General features: G+C 40.8%; 1 protein-coding gene and 1 long non-coding RNA gene across 5 annotated transcripts in view; one reads left to right on the top strand and one right to left on the bottom strand.

The window, feature by feature from the left end:
- The window catches only part of LOC140457896 (uncharacterized), a 34,458-nt gene extending 18,958 nt beyond the window's left edge, over positions 1-15,500 (bottom strand). The window contains exon 1 of one of the 2 annotated variants that reach the window (XR_011953410.1): positions 15,386-15,500. This is a non-coding gene — a long non-coding RNA (uncharacterized lncRNA). The remainder of the gene's footprint in view (positions 1-15,385) is intronic. The other variant, XR_011953411.1, reaches the window with a different exon arrangement.
- The window catches only part of rassf9 (Ras association domain family member 9), a 54,126-nt gene extending 33,713 nt beyond the window's left edge, over positions 1-20,413 (top strand). The window contains exons 1-3 of one of the 3 annotated variants that reach the window (XR_011953409.1): positions 14,389-14,541; positions 14,673-16,060; positions 17,700-20,413. Coding sequence is in view for 2 of the 3 variants with exons in the window: in XM_072551641.1 (XP_072407742.1) it covers positions 14,729-15,955 (1,227 nt within the window). In the remaining variant the exon portion in view is untranslated. Of the gene's footprint in view, positions 1-14,388; positions 14,542-14,672 lie in introns of those variants that run through there. The other 2 variants (XM_072551640.1, XM_072551641.1) reach the window with 2 other exon arrangements.
- Positions 20,414-20,616: the final 203 nt, after the last annotated feature.

Genomic DNA, 20,616 nt, shown 5'->3' with positions numbered 1-20,616 from the left:
CACTAGACTATTAATCTATGGATTCTGGGAGCCAGTTTCAAATCCTGCCAAGGCAGCTGGTGGAACTTGAATCCAATAAATATTTGGAATTAGGAGTCTAATGATGACCATGTTGTGTAGTGATAACTGTTGATGATTGTCAGGGAAAAACCCATCTGATTCATTAATGTCTTTTAGGGAAGAAAATTGCCATCCTTACCGGTCTGGCCTACATGTGACTCCAGACGCACAGCAAGGTGGTTGACACTTCACTGTACTCTAGGTAATTAACAATGGGTAATAAATGCTGGTTTGGCCAGTGACATCCATAACCCACGAATGATTAAAAAAAACATAAGTGGGAACACATTGGCAGATCAAGTATAATATGAGAAAATATTAGGTTATCCACTTCAGTTGGAAGACTAGCAAAGTGGGATATTTAAATGGAAAGACACTGCCAAATGGTGCACAGTAAAGGAGTCTAAGGGGTTCTTGTACGTGAATTATTAAAATATTAATATTCAGGTATAGAAAGTAGTTGGGAAGTAAAATGAAATTTTGGCCTTTATTGCTAGGTGAAAGGAGTATAAAAATTAGGAAGCCTTTTGTAGTAATTGGAACCATGCCCAGGTGGATTGGCCCAGGTTAACAACCCCAATCAGGGAGCCCTGGCTGGCAGATATAAACAAGAGATTTAGAAGGTCTCATCAGTCTAGGGATTGGCTTTGTGCTGGCTGCTCAGAGCCCATGTACTGTGCACATGTAAATAAAGTGTGACTTCGTGATGGGGTACTGGTCTCTGCAGTTATTTCAACTTTTTAACCTGTGAAGGGTGTTGGTGAGACAATTGTATCTCCTTACTTAATTTCATTGAATCACAATTCAGGAAAGGTTCTCTCGATTTATTACTAAATGAAGGGGTTATCTTATGATGAAAGGTTGAGCAAGTCACGCCTATATTCATTGAAATTCGGAAGAATGAGAGATGATCTTATTGAAGCACATAAGATTCTGAGGGGAATTAACAGTTCAGATGCTGAGAGGACATTTCCCTAAAGGGGAATCTAGAACCAAGCTTAATAGTTTTACAATCATCTTTTCTTTAATATGGAGATACAAAAGCATTTCTTCTTTCAAAGTGAGAAGTGTAGGCCAAATCATTGATCATATTCAAGGTTGAACGAGAGAAATATTTACAGGGAGTCAAAGGTAATTGGGTGGGTGGGTGTGTACGTGTGTGTGAAAAGACAGGATATTAGAGTTAGAGTCGCAATCAGATCTGTAAGGTCTTATTAAATGATAGAACAAGTTGCAGGGGTCACATTGTCTATTCATGCTCCTATTTGTTTAGTTCTTACTCGCATTCAAATAATGTGAGAAGGCATCTCATTGAACCTTGCATCACTTGGTTTATGTGAACTTGGAACTCAGATCAGGGTCCATGTGAAATGTAATATCTCTTTTTCATCATTGCAAATTGAAACCACTTCACCTTTACAGGAAAATAGTAAGAAAGCTGAAACTTTATTTACATATTTACACCAGGTTTCTCTTGGAGAGGTTACTGATAAATCTGTTAGGATTATTTTGAGGTGGTAACAAGCAAGTTAGACAAAGGAAAGCCAGTGGATGTGATCAGTTTGGATTTCTAGAAGACTTTTGACAGTTGAGAAAGCTGCTAAATAAGATAAGAGCCAATAGTGTTTTGGACAAGTTACTGGCATGGATAGAGGACTGGCTAATTGGCAGAAGGCAGAGAGTAAGGATAAGGGTTTTTTTTCTCAGAATGGTAGTTGGTGACTAGTGGAATTCCACAGGGGTCCAGCTTGGGACTACAACTATTCATGTTATATATAAATGAACTGAACGAAGGAACATCATATTGTCTGTAAATTTAGCAACAATGTTAGGTGGAGGCATAGGTAGTGTTGAGGAAAAAGGGAGGCTACACAAGGACTTGGACATGATAGAGTGGGAAAAGTAGCAGTAGATGGAACACAATGTGGGAAAGTGTGAGGTTATGCAATTTGGTAGGGACTATAGTGGTGTAGACCATTTTCTAAATGGAGAAAGGCTTTGGAAATCTGAAGTCTTAGTTCAGGATTCTCTTAAGATTAACATGCAGGTTCAATTGTCAGTTACAAAGGCAAATGCAGTGTAAACATTCATTTTACAAGGGCTAGAATGAACAGTAGAGATGTACTGCTGGGGCTGTATAAGGCTCTGGTCAGACTGCATTTGGAATATCGTGAGCAGTCTTGGGCTACATATCTAAGGAAGGATGTGCTGGAGTTGGAAGGGGTCCACAGGTTTACAAGAATGATCCTGTGGATGAAAAGCTTGTCCTATGAGGAACAGTTAAGGACTCTGGGTCTGCACTCGATGGGGTTTGGAAGGATGAGGGTGGATATGATTGAAACTTACACAATGGTAGGAGACCTGGATACAGTGGAGGTGGAGAAGATGTTTCCACTGGTAGAAAAGACTAGGACCTGAGGGCACAGCCTCAGAGTTTAGGGATGACCTTTGGAATTGAGGTGAGGAAGAAATTCTTCAGTTGGACAATGGTTAATCTGAGGAATTCACTGCCAGAAATACTGTGGAGGCCAAGTTACTTAATGTGTTTAAGAAGAGCAGAGATTCTTGATTGGTAAGGGAATCAAAGGTTATGAGAAGGCAAAAGAATGGAGTTGAAAGACTTATCAGTCATGATTAAATGGTAGAGCAGACTTGATGGGCGAAATGACCTAATTCTGCTCTTGTGTTATGATCTAATGGTCTTAACACAGGAATAAGAACAGAATAAGAACGGACCATTCAGCCCGTTGAGCCTAATCTACCAGTTCGATCATTATTCATATGTAACTTGACAAGAGCAACACTGGCTTATTCTGCACATCTGCAACTCTGTGAACAATATCTTATATTTCTGATTCTGGTTTAACAAGTTAAATTTTGTTGCTCATTAAAAGTGAAGTGGAATTTAAAATTGAGATGCTTTGTTATGGTTGGGTACTGTATTGGTGAGGTTACATGTGGACTACTGCGCACAGTTTTGGTCTCTTTCTAAGAAACTATGTATATACATCAGAGGTAGGTCAGCGAAGGTTCACATGACTGATACCTGGAATGGGGAAGCTCAGTTATGAGTAAGGGTTGACAATTTGGAAGTTTAGAAGGATGAGAGGTAGACATATTGAAACAGTATTTTGAGGGGATTTGACATAGTGGATGTAGAAAGAATATTTCCTTTATCAGGGAACCTAGAATGAGGGAACAGTTTATAAATAAGGGGTAAACCATCTAACACAGATGAACAGAATGCTTTTCTCTTGGAGGATTAAGAGTCTTTGAAACTTTCTTCCCCAGAGTGATGGAGGCAGCATCATTGAATATTTTTAAGGCAGAGTTAGATAAATTCTTCACAAGCAAGGGAATGAAAGATGATAGAGAAGGTAGGAAAATTAAGGGGTCATGGCGAGTGCAGCCGTGATCTTATTAAGTGGTGCAACATGCTCAAAGGGGACAAATCAATTTTGTATTTTTTTCAAGTTTATTAATTTTATACAAATATGTTCCTGTAACATATTTCTAAATTATCAAAATTACTTACATCTGACTATTGTAAAATACCTACATCTAACCTTCTCTGTATTATTCATACAAATGGAATGCAAACTGGTTTCTTGGAGGTTCTGTTTGAGAGTTAAACCTTCAGGTTGTGAAATTGTTCTTTCTTTTTATCTCTCTCCAATATACCAATATACTTTTGAAGGTAGGTTGACCAAAGTAAGACAATATTTTAAATGTGAATTTATTAATTCATTATACAGTCTTAACAGTCTAAATAATCCATTCCTTTGAGATCAAAGTATCTGAGTGATGTTATTGATAACAAAGTTGTATTTCCATTTCTATCTCAGTCTTCTACTCCATCACACGCATAGCTAGCATGAAAGTAATGAGTAATAAGCTGTTGGAGTGCTCTCTTGAAGAGCATACATTCTTCTTTTAATTTTATCCATTTAATAACTTGATGCCTGACACAAAATCAGCTTAGAATTTCACTCGTCACTTCAGGTTACTTGTAAAACAAACTTTGAAGCAAATAAGTAAACACATTTTCTTTGAGCTGTGAAGTTAAACTCAACAAATAGATTTCAAAACCTTCATCTCATTTTCTTCCACTAATTTTAACATTCATTTTAAGAGCTAAGGTCAAACATAGCAGCACATTGCAAACTGTCATTTTTATTTATAGATCCATTCAAATAATAACATGGCATTTTCAATTTTCTAAGATCCATTGTTCTAATCTAATCTGTTGAAAAGTAATTTTGAAGGTTTGGAATGTACTTTCCAAATCAGGATTGCATTTAATATGTAATAATAAACTCCATAGTAAATGCTGAAAATACTGGGAATGCATTTTTCTTCAAGGCTTAATCTATCAAAGTAAATATATTCATAAATAATCATCAGATTTTTTAAACATTTCTAAGTACCCTAGTATGTTTTATCTAAGTTTCAAAGGGAAAGGTTAAATCTGTATGCTGAAACCCCAAACGAACACATTAATTTACCTGAAGGATGTAGTATGGAATGTTAAACAACATGCTTTGTAAAATATATTGCATTCATCACAACAAAGCAAAGTCTATAATTATAAGTCAGGTAGGCTCATTTTGAACAGATATTTATGCATATTTAAGGATGATATACCATACAGTATAATGAATTTTTTGTGATTCACCATATAAAATAACCTAAAACTCTGATAGTACATTTTGTGGAACAAATATTCATAATGATGTCAAGGTCACATTTAAACAAGTGGGCATTGAGAAGCCCCAGCAAAACTGGAGTCAGTGGGAATTGAGGGGAAAGGTCTCCATTGGTTGGAGCCATATCTCGCACAAAGGAAGATGCTTGTGGTTGTTGATCAGTCATCTCCATTCTAGGACACTCCTGCAGGGGTTTGTCAGGGCTGTGCCTAGGCTCGACCATCTATAGCTGCTTCAACAATGACCATCTTTCCATCATAGACTTAGAAACGTGAATGTTCACTGATGATTGCATAATATTCGGCACCAGTCATGATAACGAAGCAGTCCATGTGCAAATGTAGCAGAACCTGGACAACTACCATTCATGCCACACAAGTGCCTGGCAGTGCCCAACAAGAGAATCTAACCATTGCCCATTGACATTTAATTGTATTACCGTCACTGAACTCCCAGTATTAACATCCTGTTAGATGCCATTAATGAGAAACTGAACTGGATCAGCCATATAAGTAGAGTGGATGCAAGAGCAGATGAGAGATTAGGAATCCTGCAGAGAGTAACTCACCTCCTAACTACCCAAAGCCTGTCCACCATCTGTACAACACAAGTCAGGAGTGTATTGAAATACTCCCATTTGTCTGGATGAGTGTTGTTCCAACAACATTCCAGAAGCTTCACACCATCCAGGAAATGCAGCCAGCTTTATTGGCACTATGTTCACCTCTTCCACCACCAACACTCAGCAGGAGCAGTATATACCATCTACAAGATGCACTGTAGAACTTCACTAAGGCTCCTTAGACAGCACCTTCCAAACCACTACCATCTAGAAGAACAAGAACAATACAGCACAGGAACAGGTTTCTCAGCCCACCAAGACTGCATGACACATGATGCCTTTCTAAAGACATTTTGCCTCTAAGTGGTCCATATCCCTCTAATCCCTGCCTATTCATATATCTATCAAAATGTCTCTTAAACATTATTATTGAATCCACCGCCACCACCTCTTCTGGCAACATATTCCAGGCACTTAACACTCTTTGTAAAAACAACTTCCTTTCACATCACCTTTAAACTTTACTTTAAATCTATGCCCTCCAGTAATTGACATTTCAACCCTGGGAAAAAGACTCCAGCTATCCATGCCTTTCATAATTCTGTAAACTTCTATGAGCTCATCCCCTACCCTTTGATCAGCCTGTCATGAGATACCTTGTCAAATGCCTTATTAAAGTCTATGTCAACAACATCCACTGACCTTCCATAATCAATTATTTTCGTCACTTTCTCAAAATCCTTAGATCCATGACTTTACCTGCTCAAAGCCATGCTACCAATTGCTAATTCCATTCTTTTCCAAAAGTGAGTAAATTCTACCTCCAAGAATCTTCTCCAATAATTTCCCTACCACTGATGTAAGGCTCACCAACCTGTAATTTCCCAGGTGATCCTTATTGTCCTTCTTAAACAAAGGAACAGCATTGACAATTCTGTCATCATCTGGGACCTTTCCTGTGATTAAAGAGGATACAAGGATTTCATACAAGACCCCAGCAATCCTTACCTGCCTCCCTCAAGATTCTGCAATAGATCCTAACAACTCCTGGGGACTTGTCTATCTTAATCCTTTTCAAAATACCCAACACCTCTTTTAATTTTATAATGACATACCCTAGAATATCAACATACCCTTCCCGAAAGTCACCATCCATCATGTCCTTCTGCTTTGTGAATATTGCTGCAGAGTATTTGTTAAGGACCTCACCCAAGTCTGCTAGCTCCACAAATAAATTCCCTCCTTTGTCCTTCAGATTATCAATTCTTTCCCTAGCTACCTTCTAGCTCCTGATATACATGTAAACCACCTTGGGACTTTTCTTAATCCTGCTTGCCAAAAACATTTCATGGACCATTTTAGGCCTCTTAATTCCTTGTTTAAGTTCTTTCCGGCTACCGTTGTATTTTTGAGGGCTCTGTCTGTTTTCAGTTTCCTAAACTTTATGTCTGCCATTTTTTGACTCAGTTCTCACTTTCTCTTGTCATCCAAGTTTCCTGAATCTTGCCATCCAAATCTTTCATTTTCACAGGAACATGCTGATTCAGAACTTTATCAACTAGCCTTTAAAAGATTCCCAGATGCAGATTTACCCTCAAACAGTGTCGCCAATCTACATTCCCCAGTCCCGGCCTAATATTGTCTTAGCCTTTCCCCAATTTAGTACTTCCACCTGATAATCACTCTTATTCTTATCCATAACAAAGCTTACGAGAATTATGGTCACTGTTCCCAAAAAAAATGCTCCCCCACTGATACTTTGATCATCTAGCTGGGCTCATTCTCCAATATCAGGTCTAGTATGGCCCCTTACCTTGTTAGATAATTTACATTTTTTTTAAACTGTCCTGGACACACCTAACAATTTTCCCCAGTCCATTCAAGTCCCTGGTACCAAGCCAGTCCCAGTCAATGTCAGGGAAGTTAAAATCACCCACCACAACCTGATGGTTTTAATCTTTTCCATAATCTGTACAAATCTCTGCTCCTCTGTTGGCTGTTGGGAGGTGTATAGTATAATCCAATCAAAATGATTGTCCCTTTCCTATTCTTGAGCTGTACACATATGGCCTTGCCTCCCTCTTATGCTGTGCTGTTTTCCCTAATCAGTAACATAATTCCCCCACCTCTTTTACATCCCTCTCTATCTCATCTAGAACATCTACATACCAGAGTGTTAAGCTGCCTGTCTTGTGCCTTTGACAAACAGGTCTCTGCAATAGCTATGACATGTTACATGAATTGATTCAAGTTCTAAGCTCATGTGCCTAACCTGTTACACAACGCTTATTAAAACAAATACATCTCAGACTGCCATTCCTGCTATTATCTCTCCCTGTCTGTTCTTCCTTTTAGTCTTACTGACCTTAGATACTTTACTTGCTTATTCCTCTGGTTCCTGCATCTCCCGCAGCCCACCAGAATAGTTGCAATCTTCCTGAGTGACAATAGCAAACCTCCACAATATGATATTGGTGTCCCTCCAGTTTAGGTGCAACCTTCCTCCTTCTAGAGGTGCTATCTGCCCCAGAAGATATCCCAATGATCCACATACCTGAAGCCCTTCCTCCTAACACCAGCTCTCTGGCCAGGTATTTAGCTATACTATCTTCTAATTCCTATCCTCACTAACGTGACACAGGATGTAATCCCAGGATTACAACCCTACGGGGTCTTCTTTTCAAAATTACCTAATTGCCTGAAGGCCCTTTGCAGGACCTCATTTCCCTTTGTGCCTGTGTTGTTAGTACAAATATGGATGACAATCTCTGGATGCTTACCCTGCCCCTTCAGAATATCCTGTGCTTGCTTGGTGACATCCTTGACCCTGGCACCAGGGAGATAACACATCATCCTGAATACTTGCCTGCAGCCACAGAAACATCTATATCCCTGACTATAGAGTCCTCAATCACTACTTCTCACCCACATGTTGCCCTCTGCGCTGTACAACACTGACAGTTGTGATGCCACAGATCTGCCTTTTGCTGCTGCTTTCCCTTAACTGTACGCCTGTTTGGGAGGGGAATGCTGCAGGGGATTCCTGCACTGCCTGCCCTCGTTTACTGGTCTTCCTGGTGGTCCCCCAACTCATCTCTAAGTAGCCCCGATTGGTGGTGTGACCAGCTCACCAAATGCCCTGTCCACAACATTCTCCATAGCAAGTTCATCCGCAGCTCCAGGCGCTCCATGCAGCTGCTGGATGTGCTTCCTGCATACATAGACACCACAGACACTGGAAGTGTCCCTGATTTCCCACTATTGCAAGAGAAGCATTCCATGGAGCTAAGTACTCCGGCTATTTTGAACCTTATCAACAAAATCAACCTCATCAATTACAGACATTATTCCAAGAACTGATTACACATTTTTGCCCACTAATCACCAAAGTCAGGTCTCTCATTCCCACTCTTTATTCCTGGCAGACTACAGGAAATTAAGTACTTTACCTTTCTCCAGACACTACTCAGTCTGCAAACATCATTCCCAAGGAGTCTAGCTCTCTCATTTTGAGTGATGACATCATCTCCAAAGTTCTACCCCTGGGTTCAGCTCCATGTTTGCTCTGACTGACCCTGCTCTTCGGGTATTTCTCCTGTTGCCACTATTTATCCCCAGGTCCGCTCTCCTTTGCTTTGTTGCTGCTGCTGTTAAATCAGACTGAGCTTAGTCCAGGCCACACTCCTCAGGTATTTATCCTGATGCCATCGATGCTGTTCATTCTCCTTCCCTGTTTCTGAAGTCATCTTTCAGACTTGGTTTCAGGGTAGATTGCCAGATGTAGCCTGTTACTTGTTGGATTCATGTTTATCAATTAAAGCACTGAGGACACATTTCAATCTACTTACGAGGCTACAGAAACATGGAAAAACCATTGCCTGCAAGTTTCCATCCAAACCACTTACCATCCTGACTTGGAAGTATGTTGCCTTTCCTTCAGTGTTGCTTGGTGAATTTCCTCTTTAAAGGCATTGTGGGATACCCATAGCATATGGACGATAGCAGTAACACCTTCTCAAGGGCAATTAGGGATGATTAAGAAATGCTGACCCAATTAGAGATGTCATGTCCCATTGAATGATTTAAAAAGATTGACTTTCTTATATCCACATTGGCATAATGTCACCACTTTATATTTTGTGAGATCTTGCATCACAAAAAAGTTACTTTAAATAGAATTGAGATGTTGAACTATCCAAAAAGGCAGTCAGCATAATCACCTCTGAATATAACTGTAGTAAACTCTTTTTCTATTCAGCAACCTAGGTCAGAGTTTTAAACTGCACAGGTATAGAGAAAGATCAATGCAAGATATGCACATCATGTTCGAAATGTTAGGTATGGGGGAAAAGGAAGCAATTTAATGGATTACAGGGTTCATTGCCAGATGTTACTTTTTGGGTTCATGTTTGTCAATTAAAACACTGCTGAGGACACACTTTAATCCACTTGCAAGCAGCGAAATAAAATTCCTCAATTAAAAACCAAAAGAACTGTGGATGCTGTAAATCAGAAACAAAAACAGAAATTGCTGGAAAAGCTCAGCAGGTCAGGCAGCAACTGTGGAGAGAAATCAGATTTGACATTTAGGGTTGAGTGACCTTCCTCAGAAGGTTTCGGGTCACTCGCTCAACCAGAAACGTTAACTCTGATTTCTTTCCATAGATGCTGCCAGACCTGCTGAGCTTTTCCAGCAATTTCTGTTTTTGTTTCTGATTTACAGCATTCACAGTTATTTTGGTTTTTATATGGTAGTTGACTCACTGTCACAACTCTTCCAGGCATGCATACCTTGAAGTTCTACTCCTCTCTCAAGCAAAAATCCTTACTTTAATTCTTTTGATATAGAAACATAGAAACTGGGAGCAGAAATGGGCTATTTAGCCCTTTGAGCCTGCTCTGCCATCCAAATTATATGGTTGATCCTCAATTTCAATGCCATATTCTCTTTAAAATCTGAATCAAAAACTTATCTCTTAGCAGGTTTTGTGAGCATTTATTGTCCACTCATATTCCACTTGAGAATGTAGTGAAAAACATCCTCCTTTTATATTCCAACTCTTCAGGTACTGAAAGTACTCTGACAGTGCCATGAGTAGTAATTTCGAGGAGTTTGTCCCAGCAATGTGCCGTTGATCTATGCTGTTAACCCCGTTAGCAAATCCATAATTACAACGAAGGTCAGTGGATTCTAATATTTTTATGGGAACAGAAACCAATATTGACTATCTTGAATGCCCAGTATATAAGGGAAGGAAAATCATGTAGGTGGGCCACCATCCTAAATCTCTGAATACAATGAACAATGTTTAAAAGTCATGATTCGGAGATGCTGGTGTTGGACTGGGGTGTACAAAATTAAAAATCACACAACACCAGGTTATTGTCCAACAGGTTTAATTGGAAGCACACTAGCTTTCGGAGCGACGCTCCTTCATCAGGTGATTGTGGAGGGCTCGATCGTAACACAGAATTTATAGCAAAAATTTGCAGTGTGATGTAACTGAAATTATACATTGAAGAATTAATTGTTCTTCAATGTATAATTTCAGTTACATCACACTGCAAATTTTTGCTAGAAATGCTGTGTTACGTTCGAGCCCTCCACAATCACCTGATGAAGGACCATCGCTCCGAAAGCTAGTGTGCTTCCAATTAAACTTGTTGGTCTGTAACCTGGTGTTGTGTGATTTTAACAATATTTATAAGATGAGTGATGTATTGAAAAGAAGCACCAGTCACAAAACTTTGAGAACATCGTGCAAGTCTGGAGATTTCAAGCTGGAGAGGACTCATTAGTGCCCCTCATGGACCTCTATATCTGCATCTTTCCAGCATCCTGCTCACTATGCATAAAGATAATAAGTGAACTTTATTAGTTAATGCCATCCTGGCCACCTTGCTTATGGAAACATTATACTTTCACCTGCTCCAAGTAAAACTGTAGGTGTTCCTTAGGAAGGAGATCCCACAATTCCAGGACACATTCAGTTTCCCCACCCCCAAACTGTGCTCCTTCATTCAATTTAGAATTAGATCAAATCATTTTTTAAATTCTAGAGAAAATAGGGACTGACAATGACAAAGACATTGGTTGAACATTTATATATGAATTAGTTGTTTCTCTTAAGGTTTGACTGTGACAATCACATAGTCAAATAATTCAGTTGTGTACACAAGCTCAGTGGTTAGCACTGCTGCGTCACAGCTCCAAAGATTGGTGTTCGATTCCAGCCTCAGGTAACTGCCTCTGTGGAGTTTGCATATCCTCCCAGTGTCCATGCAGGTTTCCGCCGGGTTCTCTGGTTTCCTCCCAAAGTCCAAAGATGTGCAGGTTAGGTGGATTGGTCAAGCTAAATTGACCATAGTGTGCAGGCTTGGTGGGTTAGCATGGGTGGGAATATAGGAAATACAGGGTAGGGAATGGGTCTGGGTGGGATGCTCTTAAAAGGTCAGTGTGTACTCGATAGGCCGAATGACCTGCTTTCACGCTGTAAGGATTCCATGAAACCAACCATTCTATGAATCTATGGAAAGCAATAATTTGCATTTAAATTGCACCTTTAAGGTGTGCCATAAAGCAGAAATGGACAAAGCTAAATGAGAATTTAGGACAGGTGAACAAAGACGAAATTAACAATTGGGCGGCACGGTGGCACAGTGGTTAGCACTGCTGCCTCACAGCGCCAGAGACCCGGGTTCAATTCCCGCCTCAGGCGACTGACTGTGTGGAGTTTGCATGTTCTCCCCGTGTCTGCGTGGGTTTCCTCCGGGTGCTCCGGTTTCCTCCCACAGTCCAAAGATGTGCAGGTTAGGTGAATTGGCCATGCTAAATTGCCCGTAGTGTTAGGTAAGGGGTAGATGTAGATGTAGGGGTATGGGTGGGTTACGCTTCGGTGGGGCGGTGTGGACTTGTTGGGCCGAAGGGCCTGTTTCCACACTGTAAATAATCTAATCTAATCTAAAATTTAACCTGTAACTTGAAAGAGTTTGGAATATTCTTACCAAACATATCCACTTTCCCGAGTTTAGAACCTCAGTGGCTGAAGATATGGCTGCCAATGTTGGGCCAAGTAATCTAATTCAAGGAATATTAAATTCCAGATTTTTTTTTAGAGACAACTAAAATAGTGAAACTGGAAATAAAAAAGAATACTCAGCCAGGGATTTCTGTAATCTTAATTGGTAAATATAACTCCGCATAGTGATGGAGGAAAATAAACTTTTAAAGCATTTCTGTTCTTAGTGTATCCAGTAGCCTATGCTAAAATTGATCCTGTACAGTTTGAATGCTTGACCTTTGAGTAAAAGAGAGAGGGTGGTCATGAAGGGTTTTTTTTTGGACTGGAAGCCTGTGACCAGTGGTATCTCGCAAGGATTGGTGATGGGTCAATTGCTCTTGACATTTTTATGATTGCTTTGTATTTATGAATATAGGAGGTATGGTTAGTAAGCTTGCAGATTACACCAAAATTGGTCGTGTAGTGGACAGCAAAGATGATTATCTCAGACTACACTGGGACCTGAATCAAATGGGCCAAGGAATAGCAGATGGAGTTTTAGATAAATGGGTGCTGCTTTTTAGTAGGGCAAATCAGGCAGAACTTATACACTTAATGGTAAGGTCCTGGGGAGTATTAGATAAACTGCTGTGCTTTTCCAGCACCACTAATCCAGAACCTGGGGAGTATTGTCAAACAAAGAGACGTTTGAAGTCCAGGTTCATAAAAGTGGTGTCGCAGGTAGACAAGGAAGTGAAGACGGCATTTTGTACACTTGCCTTTATTGGTCAGTGCAGAGTATAGAAATTGGGAGGTCATGTTGTGGCTGTACAGGACTCTGGTTAGGCTGCTTTTGGAATACTGTGTTCAATTCTGGTCTCCCTGCTATAGGGAAGATGTTGTGAAACTTGAAATGTTTAAGAAGAAAAGTACAAGGATGTTGCCAGGGTGAAGGGTGGAGCTATAGGGAGAGGCTGAATAGAATGGGGCTATTTTCGATTAGATTAAGTTCACTACAGTATGGAAGCAGGCTCTTCGACCCTGAAGGATCGGACGCTGAGGGGTGACCTAACATAAGTTTATAAAATCATGAAGAACATGGATAGGGTGAACAGTCAAGGTTTTTTTCCCCAGGATAGAGGAGTCTAACATTAAATGGCAGAGGTTTAAGGTGAGAGGGGAAAGATTTAAAAGACACCTGGGGGGCAACGTTTTACACACTGGGTAGTGCATGTATGGAATGAGCTGCCAAAGGTGGTAGTGAAGGCTAGTACAACTACAGCATTTAAAAGGCATCTGGGTGGATATATGAATAGGAAGGACTCAGCAAGATATGGTCCAAATGCTGGCAAATGGGGCTAGATTAATGTAGAATATCTATTCAGCATGGACGAGTTGGACCAAATAGTCTGTTTCCATGCTGTACGTTTCTATTACTGTTGATCTGTAAATAGCTAACCAGAGCTCACTGCCAATGTTTATGTGACAATAATGCTGATTCAACTCAATTAAATTAAATCAATTCACACCTAACAGTGACCATGCCTGTAGAATATCATTACATTGGGAATGGGATCTTAAAATGCAAGAAGTATTTAAAAAAAACAAACTTTCAGTAATTTTAAACTACTATAAACCATGGAAATATTTAAAAGATTTAAAAACACTCACAAACAGTGTTTGTTGTGTTATTGCTATTTTAATTAAATACAACTAGTTTAAACGAAGACAGTTACATTTTAGATTTGGGTGCAGAAACAACGATCTTCACCGGTGTACCAACATTTTTTTTTGTCTTTGGTTGATAAAGTAGGTCTAAAGTGTTACAGACGAACACAGTTTTAAGAAGCTATTAACTAACTTTGTAACGCTTAGCAGCCAAGCGCTGGCAAAAAAAATTACCAAGTGACGGGAACGTGCAAGACTTCAAGTTGTTTTGAGGTTGAGGCGTTCTGTTTTTTTTCCCTCAACTTTCAAAAGCCACGTAAATATTCCAAACGTGTGGAAATAACGTTGCGTGCGGGCAACATGCAGAGGGAGATAGGGGGGGGGGGGGGGGCAAACAAGTTAATGGGGAAACCCTTACTGTAATATATCTATCACTTGATGAGGTGGAGCTAATGAAGATATTGTTTGGGTTGAAGAGGCAATATCGTCAGAGAGCAATGCGGAGTTGGGACAGGGAGGGAAGTTTTCATCCTGCAGGGAGTTGGTGAGTTTTTAAAAACTTTCTCTTATTTTTGTAAGGTTTGTATTTGTGTTTTGGGAGAGCGGTGGGAATGGGGCTCGGGTATATATTTTCACTCCTAACAAAAGTGTCTGTGGCTGTTTATTTTTTTGCAGATCTCACCCCCCCCCAACCACCACCAAACCCCACTGTTAAAGTGTGAAGCCGGGTGATGGGTTCCCCGGAGGGTACCGAACTCTCGGTGTGGGTATGCCAGGAGGAGAAGGTGGTGTGCGGCCTGACCAAGAGGACCAGCTGCGCCCAGGTGGTGAGAGCGCTGCTGCGGGATCACCTCGCCCACGCCGGGGACACCAGGCTGCTGCACGCCCCGCCCAGGGACTACTGCCTGGCCGAGAAGTGGAGGGGCTTCGAGAGGCTGCTGCCGCCCGCCACCAAGCTGCTCAGGCTCTGGCTGGCCTGGGGCCCGGAGCGGCGCAACGTGCGCTTCGTCCTGGTCAAGTGGGACGCCCGGCTGCCGCTGCCGGGCCTCCGCAGCGCCGAGGCCAAGGTGGTGCCCAGCAGCAGCGGCGGCGGCGGGGGTCAGCCGGCAGAGAGACGCCCGGCCGCCCGCTCCGTGCGCGACCTGCCGCGGGACAAGCAGAGGAGGATGGTGAGGAAGGCCTTCAGGAAGCTGGCCAAGATGAAGCGGCTGAGGCAGGGCCGGGAGCGCATGGAGACCCTGGCGCACCTGATCGTCTCGCAGGACCACACCATCCGCCAGCAGCTGAGCCGGCTGCGGGAGCTGGACGGCGACATCGAGCGGTTCGAGGGCCGCCTGCACTCGGAGCGGGTGCAGAGCGACGGCCAGAACTACGTGCAGGAGACCTACCTGGTGGAGGGCGGACAGCTCCAGGAGTACCTCGAGAGGAGCGAGGCGGTTGGCCGGCTCGAGGAGGAGCTCGAGCGGCGCCGCGACACCGTCCAGAGGCTGAGCGAGGAGCTCGAGCGCGAGCAGCTGTGGCACGCCGACAGCGGCCCCGAGCGGCCGGAGGACGAGGAGGGCGGCGGCGAGGACGACGACCTCAGGCTGCAGGGCGAGTTGGAGAGGAGCGCGTGGCGCGCGCGGCAGCTCGGCCGGAGTCTCGCGGACGTGCAGCAGAGGCTGCAGCAGCAGGAAGCCGAGCTGCGCGAGAAGGCGGAGGAATACGAGCGCCTGGCGCGGCAGCTGGAGCGCCTCAGCCTCGGCGAGGAGGCGGCTGTGGCGGAGGACAGCGGCGGCGAGGCGCCCGCGCTGTGCCGGGGCTCGGCCGAGGGACTCGCCAAATGTCCGCCTGAGAGCGGCTTCGCCTCCTCGGAGGTGAACGACACCGACTCGGACACCGGGATCAGCTCCACCCACAGCCAGGACTCCGAACCGCCCTGTGTCGGGGTGTTTCCCAGCCCGCAAAACTATCTCTGAATTGTCCTGTGGTTAGATTGTGTTACCTCATGAATGCCTCAGGAGGGACAGTAATACTCCTGGGACACGACGCGTGAAAGCTCCTGCATAACCTTTAGGTATTAGGTGCGTCTTTTCAGAAGAAATGCCGAGAGTATGTGACTTAAAACCAAACGCAGTCCAGAAATTTATACCATTCTGTTTTGATGGGCTGAGAGACTTGTCCAACTGCAAACCGTTAATAGTATTCTGAAGCAAACATTGCTGGGAAAGTATTTTTTTTTCTTTTTTTTTCCTTAAGACTCTTGTTTATTTTTTTTCTCTTTTTTTCTTCTCTTTTTTTTATTTAACCCCCACACTACCGCCTAAGTGCGGTAGTGCTTATTCTTTCCCCAGCACCCATGGCGTGTGTGTGCAGGTGTGAGACACAGTGAAAGACACAAAGTGCACAAATCTTTATTCAATTTCCACCACCATTGCTGGGAAAGTATTCTGAAACCCTATTGTTAACTTGGTACAGTTAATAAAGTACAACCTTTCTGGTTCCACACCGCTGCCCCCAGAGATTAGACAAGATTCCTAAGCACTGGACAGTTCCTCAACAAATTCTTCCCACCTTTTTACGTTCAAAGCAAACACAAAAATCCACTGCTCGTAAAAGTTTCACGTATAAAGAACACAACTTATTCTGTTATCAAAGCAATTAGCCAACACCATTGCAGAGTTAGTGCATAAAACCCCCTGCAGTTATCCCCATTCAGATCGTCTGACATACAACAGACTTGAGAAGATTGCTCCATGAATGCACCTTTTCTTAATTGTGCAAGATGTCGCAAACGCCAATCAGGGAATCTCTTGATTGTTTAGGATGATAATAGTTTGAAGATTAATCTACAAACAGTACATCGTTCCTAACTGCACAGTTTCTTCTGACACACTTTATCTTGGGCAAACACATTCAGAGGATAATGTAAGTTCACTAGTACAGTACAAAATACTTTATATCAGCTAACTAATATTGCAGCCCATTTCTGATATTAGTCAGAATAAACTAAATGATTTATATTAACAAGCTGACTTATTTTTGGCTAGGCACCAAAAATGAACAATAAGTTGCTAAGACTCATCTTGTTGAACAATTTAACAAATTGGCATTTATTAAAGTGGAACAAGGTAATAGTTTTGCACTACATGTATGGACTGCAATATGTGTTGACAAGATTTTCCAGAACAAAATAAAAATGAACAATGGATTTCTGTACAAACATGGATTTTATGTCCACATCAGAAAGTGAAATAGTGTGTAGAACATGTAATAACACACCAATAATAATTTTATTGGTTTAAATGGGGCTATTTTCCATTTTTATAGTATTAATATCCAAAGTAACACTGCTGCATCTTTACCACCTGAGCACAAAGGACCAATTGAGCTGAGAGCAGAAAGCAAAGATAGGCAAAACTGCATGCTAGTAAGAAACTAGGACAGCTTTCCTCCAGTTGGAATCAGTTTACCTCAAATCCTTTATTCCTGTAAATATCATGCAATTGTGTCAACCAGACGTTCCTTTGCTCATACCACCCAGGTGATGTTTAATAGGCTATTGAAGATGAAATGAGAGATTTCTGTCTTAATTGATTTCAGAAGTAATTTTTAAATATGTCCCAATTGTGACTATATCCATTGTATGCTATTATGGTCTTAGGTATGTAGCCATTTGTAGGCTCAAGTAGTTTCATTCCTTACGAATACCTATCTTCACAGTACCTTTTCTTGGATGAGCTGCAACCAACATTAAAGAGCCCCACTAATCTTTCAAGAATGCAGAGGAGCAGCCACACAATGAACTGAAGTACTCTGCTGGACATCTAACCAGTTTTCAGTGTTTTCGGACTCCAGTCAGCAAGGTTGTCTGAGGTGGAGTATAAACCCAAGACTGTGACTGATAGACAACAACACTGCCACTGCAGCAGTGAATCTGGATGGCTGTGTTGCAAGTTAAGCTAGCATTTTATTTGGAGATCATGTTCTAGTCTCCACTGGCCAGGGTTGAATGGAATAGCAGTCAAATCTTTCAGTTTTACTTTGGAACCATGCTTCTGTTAGTCATAGACTCAATTCTCCAAATTGTGAGTAAGTATTCAGATTTTCTATGTATACTGATATAAAAGTGATCATATGTTTTAGATGTCAGCATTGCTGTTAAAAACCAGCATTTATTTCCCATCCTTAATTGCCTATGAACGAAAGTGGTAGTGAGCCACTTTCTTGACAATGACTTACCAAGTCATTTTAAAGGACAATGAAGAACCAAGCATTCTTCAGTGGTATTGGGTCACCTGTAGACCATACCAAGAATGAAGAGTAGATTTCCTAAAATACATTAATGAGCCATGGGTTGCTATGCTAATCCAATCATTTTCAGGTGCTATCTTATCCTAAGTTTATTTAATTGCGTTTAAATCCCCAGCTGTATATTTGGCTGCAAGAACTTAGCCTGACAGTTTGTTTGAAGTTGATCAATCTTCTGATATGTTTAACGATACTAGTTCCCTGGCACTTAAGAGTTCAGTCGAAAGATTAATGGCTCAACATGCTGTTAGGTATTTAATGTCCTTCAGTGCATGTGTAAGGGTGTGTTTTGCAGAATTAACTTAAAATGTAGGTAACAACACAAATTAAGCAAACGAAATTTGTTTCATTTGCCTTACTTCTTGCAATCTACAGCCTCTGAAGGTTGAAGTTCAGTATCATATAATGGTTAAAAACAAAATATTAGGCATGCTGGAAGTCTGAAATAAAAACAGAATGCCAAAGGCACTTCGCAGACATGGCATCACATGGAGAGAGAAATGGTGCACATTTTGAGTCCAAAGACGACTCTTCCATTCCAGAAGAGAATCTTTGAACTCAAAATGTTGGCTCTGTTTCTCTCTCCACAGATGCTGCCAGACCTGCTGAGTTTCTTGATCATTTTGTATTTACTTCACATGAAGATTACTTGCATTATACTTATGCTTTCAGTGTTGCACTGTTTGGCCTTCACTTATATGTCTCAATTTAACAAAAAAACTACACCAGCAATCTTTGTGACTGATATTACTGCACTAAAAGTCACCTTATTATTAATTGTCAAAAATATAGAGCTCACATTATGAATGAGATCAACACAGGTCTCCTTTGTCAACGGCTGATTGACATTTATCTTGACAACCTAATTTCACCAACTATTTTCAGTAAACAGCACGTTGTATGATCTTAGAAAATGCAAGGAGAGCATAAACTAGCAAATTACAGCAAATGTGATTTTAAAGATGTTGCCAGTTTTCATAACTGCATTAACTGAATTGTTAAGTTACTCCCTGTCTGTATTGTACAATAGGAAGAATGCATTGTTTATTTTTCATTGGCCTCCTGGTTTACTTCCAAATAATTGTGCATGAGATGTGCCAAATAATTTAAAGGAAGGTTCTATTGAATCAGTTGTGATGCAACAGTCAAGTCTATAGAGTGTTTCCACATTGGAGATGATAAATCATATATTCAGCAATACACTTGTTCTTTTTTATGATCTCTTTCTACTCGAGATGAAATTTTGTCATACTTAATAATTGTGGTTTATGAAAATTTTCAGCGCAGCAATTAACATAGATGGCCAGTGTGTTCTGGTATGTCTCAACTTATTTGGTCTTGATTGTCAATAAATCATTTTCAAGAATAACATGGCAAAAATCCAAAGTGGCAAAAATCCAACGTGACAACATAAGGTTTAAATAAGCTTCATATGCAATGGACTTCAAAGAGATGGAATATGCATTGTATGTGTCAAATAGGTTTTTCAATCATGTCACAAAGAACAAACTGTAGCAAATTCCAGAATGTCTATTGTACTAGCTTGTTACTAGTGCTTGTTCTTCCAGTTGTCATGAAACTTGCACTTCAAATGCATATTTGAATTTTGAATTTTTCTGTAATGTACAGCTGGGTAAGCCTGAATTTTGATCAAATTATTGTGCATTAAACTTAAAATGATAATTGTCTTTTTTCAAAATCAAAAGTTTATTACCCTAACCCTAAAGTTTCTTTAACAAATTTCTGGTTCATCTTAACAACTTCCTGCACTTAATGCTCATTGACATATTGCAGAAAAGGTAATAGGAAATTGATCATCTTGCTTCACATTCTGTGCCAACAGAGTAAGATAACAAATAATAAAAGATAATAAAATGGAAAGGTCATTAATGATGTTAATAATATATTTTTTGAAAGCTTCCTTAGAGTGTTTTCATGTTCCACCCTGTGAAGAAATCAATTTGTAATTAGTATGACTTTGTTTTAAAAGTTAATCAAACTTTTTGTATTCTGTCATTTCATGGAAATGTTGCTTCCTTTTATACTTTTGTGATCAGTTTATTGAGATTTTCTTTGTACACTTCTTGTGTAATTATTGTGTTGACTAAACAAAAATAAATGCGTTCAAACAGATAAAGCATGATTATCAGCTGTCTTTTCAATAATGTACAATTTAATGGTTCTATTATAATCTTTCATTGATTTATACCTTTCTTAGAAAAATGATTGTTCACATCCATTTATTCTAAACTGTGAAATGGCAGCTGAGTAAATCATCGCTTATTGAAACATTCATTTTGTTATCCTGCTACTAAAGAACAAAGCATAG

This window comes from Chiloscyllium punctatum, chromosome 32, assembly GCF_047496795.1.
Source record: "Chiloscyllium punctatum isolate Juve2018m chromosome 32, sChiPun1.3, whole genome shotgun sequence".
NCBI lineage: Eukaryota > Metazoa > Chordata > Chondrichthyes > Orectolobiformes > Hemiscylliidae > Chiloscyllium > Chiloscyllium punctatum.
The sequence above is the reverse complement of the archived record's forward strand: the minus strand, read 5'-3'. Positions and strand labels throughout refer to the sequence as shown.